Source organism: Triturus cristatus, chromosome 5_1 (genome assembly GCF_964204655.1).
Source record: "Triturus cristatus chromosome 5_1, aTriCri1.1, whole genome shotgun sequence".
Classification (NCBI taxonomy): Eukaryota; Metazoa; Chordata; class Amphibia; order Caudata; family Salamandridae; genus Triturus; species Triturus cristatus.
Genome location: NC_140587.1, coordinates 581,009,800 through 581,024,338, shown reverse-complemented (window position 1 = coordinate 581,024,338; position 14,539 = coordinate 581,009,800). Strand labels below are relative to the sequence as shown.

The 14,539-nt window shown below is 45.4% G+C and overlaps 1 protein-coding gene across 2 annotated transcripts in view; it reads left to right on the top strand.

Moving 5' to 3' along the window:
- Nucleotides 1–14,539, top strand: part of SGK3 (serum/glucocorticoid regulated kinase family member 3) — a 498,190-nt gene that overhangs the window by 385,277 nt on the left and 98,374 nt on the right. For both annotated transcript variants that reach the window (XM_085605508.1, XM_085605509.1), the window contains exon 17: nt 12,124–12,279. In XM_085605508.1, the coding sequence (XP_085461634.1) occupies nt 12,124–12,279 (156 nt within the window). The remainder of the gene's footprint in view (nt 1–12,123; nt 12,280–14,539) is intronic.

The window sequence follows — 14,539 nt, the reverse complement described above, 5'->3', positions numbered from 1 at the left end:
GCGTCATGAGTTGCTGTATCGCAGTCCCAACCACCTCCCCTTTCCCGTTCTATCATCCTCTTCAGAGATACCTGGTAATCCTATACTGAATGGTGATTTTATTTTTATTCCTAATTCCTAATATTAGGATTTAAAGGCTGGATAGACTTCTGAAAGCTCTTTGGTTCCCGAAAGTTAGTTAAATTGATAATTTGATTGTTAAAATTACTTCACTAATAATATATTTACTTGTCTTCAAGTCCTAAACAAAAAAGCCTTACTGACCTTAAATGCTACCCCTTAAGACTACCCTTCCCTGAACCCTAAACATTCCTTACTACCCCTTAATAATACCTATACCTGAACCTTATAAACCCCTATCTCCTATTGCAACCCATTCCAGAAACCTGAAAACCTATACTAGCCCTTAATGCATCCTTCTCCTAAACTTTAATCCCTCTTGCTGGCACTTAATGCCACTCTTCCCCGAACCATCAAAACGTTACTATCTTTGACACACTTGTCCCTAACACTAAAACCTCTTTACTATTCCTTAATGCTACCCATCCCTCAACCCTGAAAAACTAATTATCCCTTACTGCAACCCTTCCCTGAACCCTAAAAACCCCATACTACTCCTTATATCTTTCCCTAAACCAGAAAACATTACTACCCGTTAATGCTACCCATCCCTGAAAACAAAAAAACTCCTTTCTATCACTTAATGCTACCACTCCCTAAACCCTAAAACCACATTATACTCCTTAACGATATCCATCCCTCAGCCCGAAAACCCACTTACTACTACTTAACGAGATCAGAGAGCCCTGCTTATATCCATGGTGGGTCACTCGTAACGCTGCCGCGCCTGCCACTCTTTTTAAAACACTGATTCTTTGCACATTGCTTAATCTTTTTAAAAAAAGGCTTTTAAATCATTTTTTAACTTTGCTGCTCAAATTGTACCATGCTGTATCTTCGCTTGGTGATCCTCGCTCCTCAGCGCGCCCCCACTTCCTGCTTAAGCACTTCCGGTTAGTGCATGGTCTACTGCCCAGAAAAGCCAGCCGCTGCACAGCAGGGCCGAGTGGTGGGTGGATGGAGCCTACATAAGACAAGCTGGAGCTAGCGCACAGTGAACGCGCGCAGCGGGCGCGCCTAAGGCAAGCCCGTCTGCGCCCGTCCGCGCCTGAACGGGACCAGGACCCCTGGCCCCAGCCCCCTGTATTCCCTGAAAGAACTCCATCTCCTAAAACATGATATAATGGCGCTTAACAGCATACTAGCAGCCACACTCAAGTCGGAAGGGCTGTTAAGGCTACAAATGCGAACGGGGAACCGCAACCACCCAAACCCCTCTTCGAGGCCGCTCGGGCCCACTAGCCCCCTGGGACATAGACTAGCTACCCTGAACACCCGGTCACTGCAACACAATCTAGAGGTCTTCTCCCTACTTCAAGATGACACCTTAGACATATTAGGTATCACCGAGACCTGGCTCGAGGAATCCTCAACCCCGAATCTGGTAGCCGCCATGCCCCCAAACTACGTGTCCCTCTATCACAATAGACCCGGTAGTACTAGAGGGGACGGGGTTGCTATTCTCTACAATCAGCTCCTCAAGGCTGAGACGCTTTGTGCAGAGAGCATTGAAGGGGCTAATGTACTAGGGGAAAAGTTCTGCTCTCAGTCGGCCTGCTTCGTTGTCCCTATTGTGTACCGCCCCCGAGAACGTCGCCCAAGTTCGTCGAACGCCTGACGGAACTTGTTTACGACATTCGCTCACGATACAAATGCATAGTAGTGATGGGAGACTTCAACTTCCATTGGGAGCAGACTCCCAAAGAGAGCCAAGCTAAACAACTGGAAGAGGCACTGACCGCACTGGAACTCCACCAAATTGTGAACGGTCCCACCCACGAGAAAGGCCACACACTTGACCTGGTTTGGACCTCCCAGCCACATACCAACCCTCCTGTCATTAGGCCTTGTTCTTGGTCTGACCACTATATCATTAGTTGCTGTTTGCCACTCATGGAGCATAAAACCCATTCACCACCGGAATGGAAAGTTCTGAGTAGCTGGAATAAAATTAGAGCCAACGACCTGGTCTCGGTCCTCAGCAAATTCAGCCTCCGAAGTACTACTCAGGGAGACCCCGACGTACAAAGCACTGCCCTTGCGCTAAGGCTGAATAACGCTATTGATACACTGGCACCTGCACGAAGGGAAAGAATAAGGGATAAAGGGAAAGGGGCGCCCTGGTTTAGTGATACCCTACGTAGTATGAAACAAACGCTCCGCCAACGTGAGAGAGCCTGGCGAAAAGCCAATGATCCCCACGCTCGACTAGAATACCACGCAAAGTTTGCAACCTACAAAAAAGCAATTTAACAAGAAAAGCAGAGTTTTATGAAGTCAAGATTGCGTCTGCTAACAATACACAGAAAGAGACCTTCAAGATCCTGAAAGAGTTGAGACAAGTGAAGGAACAGAAGCCTTTGTTTTGTAGGGAAGATGGGAATAAATTCCATGCCTTCTTTGCATCAAAAGTGAAGGATCTTCTCACGGAAATCCAGCTCACCCCCACGCTCCCCTGTCTTCCAGAACCTATACCCTAGCCCCCCCTCTTTGACAAACCCCTCACCTCCTTCCCCACGCTCATGCATGACTCCCTGGCTTCACTAATAGGGCGAGTGAAATCAGGGTCGCCTGCTGACCCTTGCCCTCCAAGGATCTTTAAGATGGCTTTCCCCGGGGTAAAAGCCGAGATCCTATCACTCCTCAACCTATCCCTGGAAGCAGAAAAAATACCCAAGGACTTCAAGGAGGCACGTGTCATTCCTCTCCAAAAAAAAATCTGGGGCCGACACAAAGAACTTGAAAAATTTCCGGCCAATCTCCATCTTCCATTCCTATCAAAGGTACTGGAACAGTTATGCTCTCAGTACTAGACGGGCTAAGACTGAGGGCAGACAAAAAAAAACATGCACCCTGATCCTGCTGGACTTATCCGCGGCATTCGATACGGTCAACCATGACCTACTCCTGTCGCGGATCTCAGATTTAGGCATCCAGGGTACGGCGCTAACATGGCTTACATCATTCCTGAAGGGCCGCTCCCAGAGAGGACAGCTGACTGACTTTGTGTCCAACCCAGGCACAGTTCCCTGCGGGGTCCCACAGGGGTCGGCACTGTCACCACTCCTTTTCAACGCCTATCTTCAACCCTTGATAGCCGCGTTGAATCAGATAGAGTGCCAAATCTACAACTATGCCGACGATACACAAATTATCATTCAGATCGATAACTCTCCAACTGCCCATTCAAGAGTTCAAAATATCCTAAAATTCACAGGCAATTGTATGACGGCCAACTCTCTCAAAATCAATCCAGATAAGACAGATGTGCTTGCCGTCACTACTGACGCCAATCCCTGGAGCGATCTCTTCTGAACACAAGAGCTAGGCAAATATCCAGAGCCAGCCTCGGCTGTAAAAAGCCTGGGTATCAAAATCGATGGCAAGCTGTCCATGACCCAGCAGGTGTCGGCAATAGTGGGCACATGCATAGGCTTGCTGAGACAGCTACGTAAACTTGCCCCCCTTCTCACTTTTGACACCCTCAGACTGGCGGTATCAGCCTTAGTTATATCAAGATTAGATTATGGCAACTCCCTGTACATTGGCCTCCCGGGAAAGCTGCTGGCCAGATTACAGATAATAATGAATGATGCCGCCAGACTAATCTTTAGAGTGCCCAGACAAACTCATGCCACACCTCTTTTACGCCAGCTACATTGGCTTCCAATCAGGCAGAAGACAAAGTTTAAGGGCCTCTGCATTGCACATAAAGCCATCTATGGCCAAGCCCCGAGATATATTAAAGACAGTATAGCCAAATACAACCCATGTAGAACGCTACGGTCATCAGAAGCCCGTCTGCTTACCTGCCCTCGCCCTCGCCCTCGCTCTTGCCTGTCCTCCATTGGAGGAAGAGCTTTCTCTACCTGCATCCCTGAAATCTGGAACAAGCTGCCAGATAATGTACGTAAGGAGCACTCTCTGCTCCCTTTCAGGAAGAAGCTCAAGACAGTACACTTTCTGTAGGCATGGGGCACACGGTAACTCATTCCATCTCCACCCGGGCTAAGGCAGCATCCTCTAACAGCGCTTAGAGACCTGACGGTGGTAACAAGCTCTACAAATAACAATTACAAATTACAAACGCTACCCATCACTGAACCCTAAAAACCCATTCTTCCCTTAAACGCTACTCGTTCCTGAACCCTACTAACCCATACTATCCCTTAATGTTGCCCTTCCCTGGCTCCTAAAACCTCTTTAGTACCATGTAACACTATCCTTCTCTGAACCATAAAACTCTTTACTACCCCTGAGTGCTACCCTTCCCTAAATCCTAACAAAAAAACCTTGCTGTTGCTTTATACTACCCTTGCCTGAAGCGTATAAACCCGTACTACACATTAACAGTACCCTTCCATGAGCCATACAATCCCTTAACGCTACCATTACCTGAACCTACAAACTGTCTATAAACCCTTAGTGCAACCTTCCCTGAACCCTAAAAACTCATTACTATTACCAGTACTCATTTGTTGCACCAGGCCGTTTCTGCCGGTCACCCCAGAATTTTGCCTTCCTTTGCTGAACCTGTTCTTGTTGGCTTTTAGGACTCTGTGAAATTTACTTCTGCTAATCAGTGGTAAAGTTATTTTGTTGTCCCTTGAAAACATGGTAAAATTGACCTACACCTTATTGGTACATTTAATTTGCTTATAAGTCCCTAGTAAATGGTACTACATGTACCCATAGCCTGTGAATTAAATGCTACTTGTGCAGGGGTATCCAGACTTTTTAGAACCATGACCCAATTTTTTGAACAACAAACGTTTGTGATCCATCTAGCTTTAATGACATGGGGTGGGCTGTTTTTTACTATAACTAAAGCAGTGTTTGGTAGTGCACTGTCAGTTAGACTGCACATTTTCCATTGAATATGACCCCTTAATTTGCGCAGACATACAGTTTTACTGTTAAAACTATATTGCACAGAAATGATAATGTGTAGAAATCGGGTTTCAGTGAATATTTATCATTTGTGCACCACCAAGTAAAGTGTCTTGATTTGTTTTGATCCTATTAAAATCTTTAGTTCCATCACACTTCAGATTTTTTTTTAAAGTGCTTAATTTATGCTTTCCTAGCTGCTAAATGAGTACAGTTCGTTTAAAGGTATCTACATTTTGTTGTTACCCACATACCATCTAAAGCCTTTCCTTTCACACACCTGTAATCCAGCAAGACTATCACATAATTCACTTTACTTTTAAAAGTGAGAGGAATTTCTAAAAACCAATCCCTATGTTAAAAAAGCAGCAATTTGTCAGAAGACATAGCCTGACATTAGACCTCTGTCTTTGAAGCACAGCAAATGTGAAAAGATAAATAGAAAAATTGAAGGTGTCTTTATTTATTGCTTGGACTTTTGCAACCTACTAAACATTGGGTCCAACCCACAATTTGGGTTGGACCCAATCTGTCATGTAGGCTGTAGCACTTATTGTGCCACCAACTAGCTCCTTAAAACATGTCTCAGGCATGTCATTGCAGCCTGTAGTGCTGTTTTAAACTGCCATTTTGAAATGGTAAAATAAACCTTTTGCCAGGCCTACAACCTTCCTTTTTTAATACAAATGTCACCCCTAAGTTAGGCCCGAAAAGCTCAAAGGACACACTGCAATTTATTTAGAAAGTTACACACGCATATTTAAGTTTTACATGTTCTGAAAGAGAAAAACTCCTAAAGTCATTTTCACTGTAGCAAGGCTATTTCTTCTATAGACTAACATGTTTTTGATTATTACACCTAGTAAGTGAGAAATGCTTCTTCCACTTATTTGAAAGTGCCAAGTTTAGAAATTTGTGTTTATTTCCGCCTAAACCAAATGTGCCATTCTACCAGAGTCCAGGGTTACATAACTGTGACTTGCTCTCCAGTGGTGTTGAGTATTCCTTCCAGACATGGGGACAAAAGGGACCTGGGTGTAAAGGGAGTGGGTCTTCCTGAAAGGATGGCTAGGGAGGAGTTGTGCCCTTCCCTTACTGCACTTCAAAGGATACTACATGCAGCACACACAATGGGACCTGACACCTGGCCTGTCCTTGCCATTTGTCCCCCTAGACAGTTTTCAGCCAAAGTCTGGGAAAGGGGAAGAATTGGCCAGAACCCTTTTTGTAGTAGGCGTGGGATTGCCTCCACACAGAGGCTGGCACTAAGTATAGGAATGGCACCTTTAGAACCTCCCATCAGAATACTCCTGGACTGGTGGAAGATTCAAAAGAAGGACTGCCCTACTATTTGAAAAAGGAAGAATGGACCTGCTTGCCTTGAATCCAGGATCCCCGGAAGTGACTTGAAAGGTTTGAGCTACAGGGACAAAAAAGCTTCCAGAGGACTTTCCTGCAGCTGACCAGTCCCAACTGGACCTGCCTGAGCTCCTCTGCTGGCTTCTGCAGGAGTGAGTCCTGATCTCCAAAAGATGCCCCCCACCCCTCCCCCACAAGGTCCTGAACCCTTGGCTGGCAACAAAGTGTACACCTCCTGCCTCAAAAAACAAGCTACAGGTGGGAATCCTGAAATTTGGGGCTCTTCGCGACTGCAAGCAAACTTCTTGCATCAGCAATGATCACTGCGCCTCCAGCAAATGTGAAGATCTGCAAGCAACCTAGTCTTCACGCTTAACGATGACTGCCCTTGCCTCCTGCCAACACGAAGCTCTAGGAACGACTACTTCTCGCGCCAACAACAACTCTTTGCGCCGCCGCCAGTGTGAAGTTCCAGCTGAGGCTCCTCGCATGGCCTTAGAGGAGGTACAATCTTCACCAGGACAAACCTGGTCCCTGTGTCTGACCCGTGCTTCATTGAAGTCGGCCTGCACTTGACCAGGACCAGCTTGACCAGATACCCGCGAGTGGTGCTTTTTGGCACTATTTTTCACCTAGAAGTTTGAAAAAATCGTAGCTCCAGATCTACTTCTTGAATTTTGTTTTGGTGGCATTTTATGTATTATATTCACTCTATTTTTCTAAATTGGTCTGGGATTTTTCTTGTGTTGTTTTTTCTGTATTCATTGTTAAGTATTGCATAAATACTTTACACATTGTCTCTTGGTTAAGCCTGACTGAGTTTGTGCCAAAGCTAGAAGAGAGTTAAGCACAAGGACTGTGCTTATTATTTCAATTGGGCTTCCAACCCTCTCAACTAATAGCCCAATTTTTTACACCGCTCATGAACCTCAAAAACCACTGCCACTGAACACTACCCTTCCCTCAATCAGTCAATCAGGGGAATTGTAAGCGTGCTACTAACCCACGAGGGTCTCAAGGTGGGGGAGGGGTCAGCGGTTCGGTTCAGTTCAGCTGAAGAGCCATGTCTTGAGAGCCTTCCTGAAGGTGTTCAGGGACAAGGCTCGTCTGATTTCGGTCGGGAGCTTGTTCCAGCTCTTGGCTGCGATGTGGGAGAAGGATCTTCCGCCTGCTTTGGCTCTGTGGACGCGGGGGTTTCGGGGAGAACGAGGTGGGCGGACCAGAGGTTCCTTTTTGGTATGTGGAGGTTGATTCTGTCGTTAAGGTATTGGGGGCCGATGTGTAGGCATTTGTAGGCGTGGATGAGTATCTTGTAGGTGACTTTCTTCTCGACGGGTAGCCAGTGGAATTTCCGTAGGTGTTGGCTGATGTGCTCGTTCCGAGGGATACCGAGGACTAGTCTGGCAGCGGTGTTCCAAATCGTCTGGAGCTTGCGGAGTAGACTTGTTTATGCCAGCGTAGAGGGCGGTTCCGTAGTCTAGCCGGCTCGTGATGAGTGCGTGGGTGACTGTCTTCCTTGACTCGAGGGGGATTCATTTGAAGGTCTTACGGAGGATGCAGAGGGTGTTGAAACAGCTGGAGGCGACGGCGTTGACTTGACAGATCAAGGAGAGGGAGGAGTCGAGTATGATGCCAAAGTTTCTAGCGTGGTCCGTGGTGGTAGGGGGGTTGCCAAGGGTGATGGGCCACCATGTGTTGTTCCATGCGGAAGGGTTGGTTCCGAGGACGAGAACTTCTGTCTTCTCGAAGTTGAGCTTTAGGCAGCTGTTCCTCATCCAGGCTGCAACGTCCTGCATTCCTTCCTGGAAGTTGAGCCTGGTGGTGGCGAGGTTCTTGGTGAGGGAGAGGATGAGCTGGGTGTCGTCCGCGTAGTATACTACGTTGAGGCCGTGTTGACGAACGATGGCGGCGAGGGGGCCCATGTAAATTTTGGAGAGGGTAGGGCTGAGCGATGATCCTTGTGGTACTCTGCAGTTGATTTCCGTGGGTTCAGAGAGGAAGGGCAGCTGTCTGATCCTTTGGCTTCTGCTGGTGAGGAACGATCGTATCCAGTCAAGTGCGGTTCCTTGTATGCCGGTGTTGTGTAGTCTGGCTGAGTGTACGGTGGGAGACGGTGTTGAAAGCTGCTGACAGGTCTAGTAGAATCAGGGCTACGGTGTGGCCTTGGTCTAGGAGGGTGCGGACGTTGTCTGTGACGGCGAGTAGGGCGGTCTCAGTGCTGTGATTGCTGCGGAATCCAGACTGCAAAGGGTCGAGCACAGCGTTGTCTGATGAACCTAGTTAGTTCTGTCGTTGACAGTCTTCTCCACGACTTTCGCTGCAAAGGGGAGCAGCAGGATGGGCCGGTAGTTCTTAAGGTCTGGTGGGTCTGCACAGGGCTTCTTGAGCAGGGGCATCTGGGAAGGTGCCGGTCTCGAAGGAGGTGTTGATGGTGCGTTGTAGTTCGGGTGGGATGGTGGTGGTGACTCTGTGGTAGATGTGTGGTTTGCAGGGGTCTGTGGGGGCCCATGAGTGGATGCCTTTCATGGTTGAGGCGGTTTCTTCGCTCGTGATTGGCGTCCAGGAGGAAATGGTGGGCTGGCTGGTGATGCCCGCGGTCGGGGTGGATGCGGAGTCTGGCGTGTGGTTGTTGAAATTGTCGTAGAGGTTTTTGATCTTCAGGTGGAAGTAGGATCTGAGCTTGTCACAGAGGTCCTGGGAGGGGGTGATGTCCGTGGCTTCGCTACGGGTTTGGAGAATTCCTGGATGACGCTGAAGAGTTCCTTGGTGTTGCTCGAATTGGCAAGGATTTTGTTGTGGATGAAGGTCCTCTTAGTGGTTCTAATGTGTTGGTGGTAGTTTGTCATGGCATCTTTGTAGGTGGTGTAGTTTTTAGGTGTCTTGTTGTTTCTCCAGTTCTTCTCCAGGTGTCTGCAAGTACGTCTGGTTTCTTGGAGGGCAGTTGTGAAGCAGGCGGCTTTCATGGGGCGCTGTTTGTCTGGGATGGGTAGCGGGCGAGCTTGTCTGTGCAGTTGGAGATCCACGTTTGGAATTCCCTGGCTGCGTGGTTGGCGTCTGTTGCGATGGTGGGGGTTGTGTGGTTGAGGGTGGGGTTGAGTTGCTCCTCGGTGACACTGCACCAGTTTTTTCGCGGGGGTCGTGGAGCGGGTTTGGGTGGCTTGGGTTTGTCGATGAGGAAGTGTATGCAGTGGTTGTCGGTCCATTGGGGTTGCATGGTGTGACTGAAGTGGACGCTGTTTCCTCCTACGAAGATGGGGTTGAGGGTGTGTCCTGCCTTGTGGGTGGGTGTGGTGATGAGTTGTTTCAGTCCGATGTTGTCACGGAGGGTGGGGGAGATGGGGTCGCTGGGGTTGTTGAGGTGGAAGTTGAGGTCTCCGATGAGTATGTGGTCCATGATGGTGATGGCGTGGGGTGCGACGAGGTCGGTGATGGTGTCAGCGAAGAGGGCCTGTGGGCCAGGGGGGCTGTAGGCGAGGGTGCCGCGGAGTGTGGAGTTGGGGCTGATGTGGATCTGGAAGTGTAGGTGCTCGGCAGCAGGGAAGGTTTCGCTGGAGGTGGTGAGACGGAGGGAGCTTTTGTGTGCGATGGCGAGGCTGCCTCCCGGGTGGTTGGGGCGGTCCTTCCTCTGGATCTATATCCGTCTGGGATGGCGATGTCAGGGGCGGAGGAGGCATAGGTCCAGGTTTCAGTGAGGAAGGCGACGTCGGATGAGACTGAATCTACGATGTTCCAGATCTCCACAGCGTGTCTGTGTAGGGAGTGTACTTTGAGGATTATGGATTTAGCTGCTTAATACTGCTCTTTCCTGAACCTTCAAAACTCCATTCTCCCTGTTAAGTCACTCAGGTCCCGTTCCTGCTGGAAGCAGGGAGAGCTTAAGGGTGAAATACAGGGAAGTATCAAGAATCAAATTACTGATTCCTCCAATAATTCCTCATTTCTAAAGGTTCCATTTGCGATCCCTGTTTTTACTATCACCACGGCCCTCCCCACAGTTATCAATACTCCTGCTATCAGTGAAGCTCTGCTGCATTGCCATTTTGGAAAAATGAGCACCACCCCACTAATGTGGCCATGTACAGAATGGCAGATCTTTTGTTGATACACCACAATTCGATAATACTGTTACCACAACCAGTCATCATGGCTTTACTTCAAATTCCGAGATAAATGTGCAAGCCTTGTTTCTGTCACATTTTTCACAATTGTGTGTAAAAGTAGCGCTTGCATTTTGCTTATACAAACGAAGTACTGTCCTTTTACAAAAAAAGTGTCAAATGCACTGCAAACCACGGTCTATGACTGAAAATATTCTCCTACATTTGTCATAATAATGACCTACCTAGGAATGGTAAACTTCCTTTTTTAGGTCCGGATTAACAGCACAACAGTCTGGATGAGATATTTTTAACAATTCTTTAAAATATGCATAGAGTGGGTTTGGCTTGGCTCCACCCAGAGGAGTACTGATCTTTCACTTCATGCTATCAGCTGGTGATGTATCATTCCATCTTCCAGGAGGTCCTTTGATTAGCATGAACAAAGGATTCTAAATCTGAAAAATAAACTCATCTGTGCTGTTTGTCACATTCAGTTCATTTTCTCCTATATGTATTCTACACAGAACGCAATGTTTTTCTACTTTTTTCAGCATTGGCAAAACCAATAGGACAGACTTTAATGTCATATATAACATTTGTGCATACGATGCTTGCAAACAGCATTTGTGAATGCCTGTGTTTACATTTGTTGGTACATTAAAGTCGGATGATTGATGTTAAAAAAAAAAAAAATCAGAACCATAGGTCACATCATCACAGCCTCTATGCTAATAATATTCAGCAGTGACAAAACCCCCTTTAACACACCTTGTATATATAAATCATCATCATCAGACAGAACATCAAGGATTGCCTATTCCTTAATAGACTTTCTAGGTCCTTGATTACCTAATGTATATTACTATGAGTAGTTCAGTCCCTGAGATCTGTTGATGTAAGTATGGAAATACAAGAATGTATCCGTTCATCTGCATTTTGTGTTCAGCATGTCACAGAATCAGTATACCTACTTGTTTGCTTATGTTAACCATTACTTAAGTAGTGCAGGGTTTGGACGCAGCCAATCAACATACCTTGCTAGGATCAAATCTAGTGTATTAAATGAAAAGTTTTGTTTTTATTTCATAAAATCCAAGAGCGGAACTCGGTTATATGCCTACAGAGGGAAATACATCACATTAACCCAGAAGTGTTACACATCATGATATGACTTCTCCATCTTCATGGTTTATTGCGAGCTTAGCCATATGAATGGCATACACAGTGGTCCCACTATTTAGTCTGATTTCCAGTACTGTCATGGATGAATTTAGAATCTTTAATACATAGTCTATGGCCTATTGGTATATTTGATGATGCAACATGTATCTGCTTCTGTTGCAATGACATAATTTTGAACAAAGAAGAAAATATAGTAGAAGATGAGGCTTTTAAAATGCATATGAGTGACATAGGATGACAAAACCGAAGTCCTAAACTGGAAGTTACACTCAGATGGTGCATCGCTATGGTGTGCAACAGATAATAGACAGCCCAATTTCATTTCAGAAGTACATCAGAAAGCATAGCAAGAATTGAGGGAGAGTAATAAAGGTGAAAACATTAAGAATCAAGGGTATGTTAATTAAATCTCTGTGTAAAGTATTATTTGCATAATAAGATAAAAATGTATGTTTTTTTCTTTTTTGCGTAGCCTCCTTTTTACAGCCGAGACACAGCCGAAATGTATGATAACATTCTTCACAAGGCTCTGCCTTTGAGACCTGGAGCCAGCCTCACTGCATGGTCCATTTTGGAAGAGTTATTGGAAAAGGACAGGAAAAATCGACTTGGAGCAAAGCAAGATTTTGTATGTAATGTCTTGTTAAAACATTGCTTGCATTTAGCAGCTTTTTTACAGGAAATGTGTTACTTTATGTATATTAATTGTATTTTACTTGTGCTCCATGCCACACTTGTAGAGTACACTGGGAAATGACTAATAGTGCAATCTCAAATTTGATGTAACCCCACAGTTCATAGCTTCATGCTTTCACAAAGTAACATTTTAACAGTGTCTCTTTTCGAAATATTGACAGGTAAAGTGTTGCACTGGTAACCTTTGAAACTGTAATGGAAAGATGTATGTTGGCACTCACTGTAGTTAGAACTGTGTACTGCATACTTCGATGCTGCCTGATAGATGGGGCAAACACAGATGTTGGTACAGCATTGATATCTTCATGTAGGGTGCACTGGCAAAAAGATCCAGATGGGCAGAGCTACATTTTCAATTGAATAAGAAGCATTGATCAGGCTCTGACAGCATAGATTTAAACACTTTGAATCCATCGTAACTTTAATAATGAAATGTTATTGGATTTGGTTAATACCAGCATTTAATTGAAGTTAGTATATTAAAATATTTACGAATAAAATATAGACAATTATGACCATGCTTCTTATATGCAAACATATCGCAGCTACGCTATCATCTGTGTCTTCATGGGGAAAATCAACAAAGTCAGATCTAACGTCACCAATTCATCATTGTCATCCACACCATCATTTACACACATCTGCTACATAACCAACTAGTCAATCAATCAATCAAATACTTTATTCGGCAACTTAATGTCATAAAAGTGAACAATTCGATCAATCATACATTACAGTTAAAAATTAGATAGTACAAGATATCGTCTGCCAGCTCATAGTGAATTACTAAAAAGGTTAAAATAAAAATTCAAGATAAAAACATCTAAACAATATTGGGGTGCAAAACTACCAATGACTTTTCCTATATTTCGTCTTCTGAGGTTAAAGCTTTTCTGGACATCTATAACAAAAGTGCAAAATGCGAGTAAATTGGGAAACAAAATTTCACGTTACCTTTCCCATGATACGTCCCAGCAAAATAACTTTTTTTAAAGTGCATAGTGCAAAAACGCATACGAAATAAAGTGCAAACATATCATTCAATACAATCATAGGGTGTACCGTGGGTAACCCTACGTACAAAACTAGTCATCCTACAGCACTAGCTCCCACAAAGAACTCTCCAAGAATCTGAACTCACTCAAAGCCACCTCCAACAAAGATGATGTGTTAGTCTCCCCCTTCATTAAGTTTCTGCAAGGAGAAACCACACACCTCTTCTCCACTTTGTCAGTATCTCACTAACCCAACGCACCTGCCTCAACAGCCTCAAGATTGGATTGATCTGCCCCTGCTGAACAATCCTACACAAGATCGAGCTGCCTATGCCAACTTCTGTCCTTTAATCTACCTCCCATCAGGAAATACAGTATGATGGCAGTTACTGCCCAGCTACAGGAGCATACCAACACGAATAACCTATTCTAAGACTATTAATTGAGGTTCTGACCACACTCATGTTTTTAAACAGCCACGTTTAAAGTAGTCAACAATACCCTCTTCTCCCCAAAAAATAAATAACCCATGCCTCTTGGTCCTTCTGGACTTCTCCACAACTTTCAACGCTGTTGACCATCTAGCATTGATCCACACCTGAAAGCTCTGCATGGGCTTCACTGGCATAGCCCTAAAGTGGTTCACGTGCTACCTCACTAACAGTAACTCGTTGAGACAGAAACTACCAGAACTGAACTCTGTCACCTATAGAGTCTCCCATGGCTCCTTTCTGTCACCTACCATTGTTAACCCTTATATGAAACCCTTGGGTGCCACCCTTGCAGGCAGCAATATCCGGATCCACCAGTATGCTAACAACACCTTACTGTCTCAGAATCTTCTCACCCTTGCCCTAAAGGATTTACACCGTATCCTCCTGCAATCCCGGATCATCTTCAAAATCAGCCACATCACCAACCAGCCTTTTTACACCATGACCCTGTCTACTTACCTAACTAACAATATCTGGAGGTCAGTGTCAGAAGTGGAGTTTCAGCATCTTCAGATTAAAGTAAACATTGAAGGAAAGAGAAAACAAGCCTCATTGGCCTATGCCTCCAGCTTCTGAAACATGCTCTCCATCAGAATAGCACAAACCCTCCTACAATTCAAGAAGAAACTGAAAACACTCCTCTTTAAGAAGCACTACCTCAGACAGTCTTGACTTCTGACCCTTTCCACTAGGTCTGCCTCCT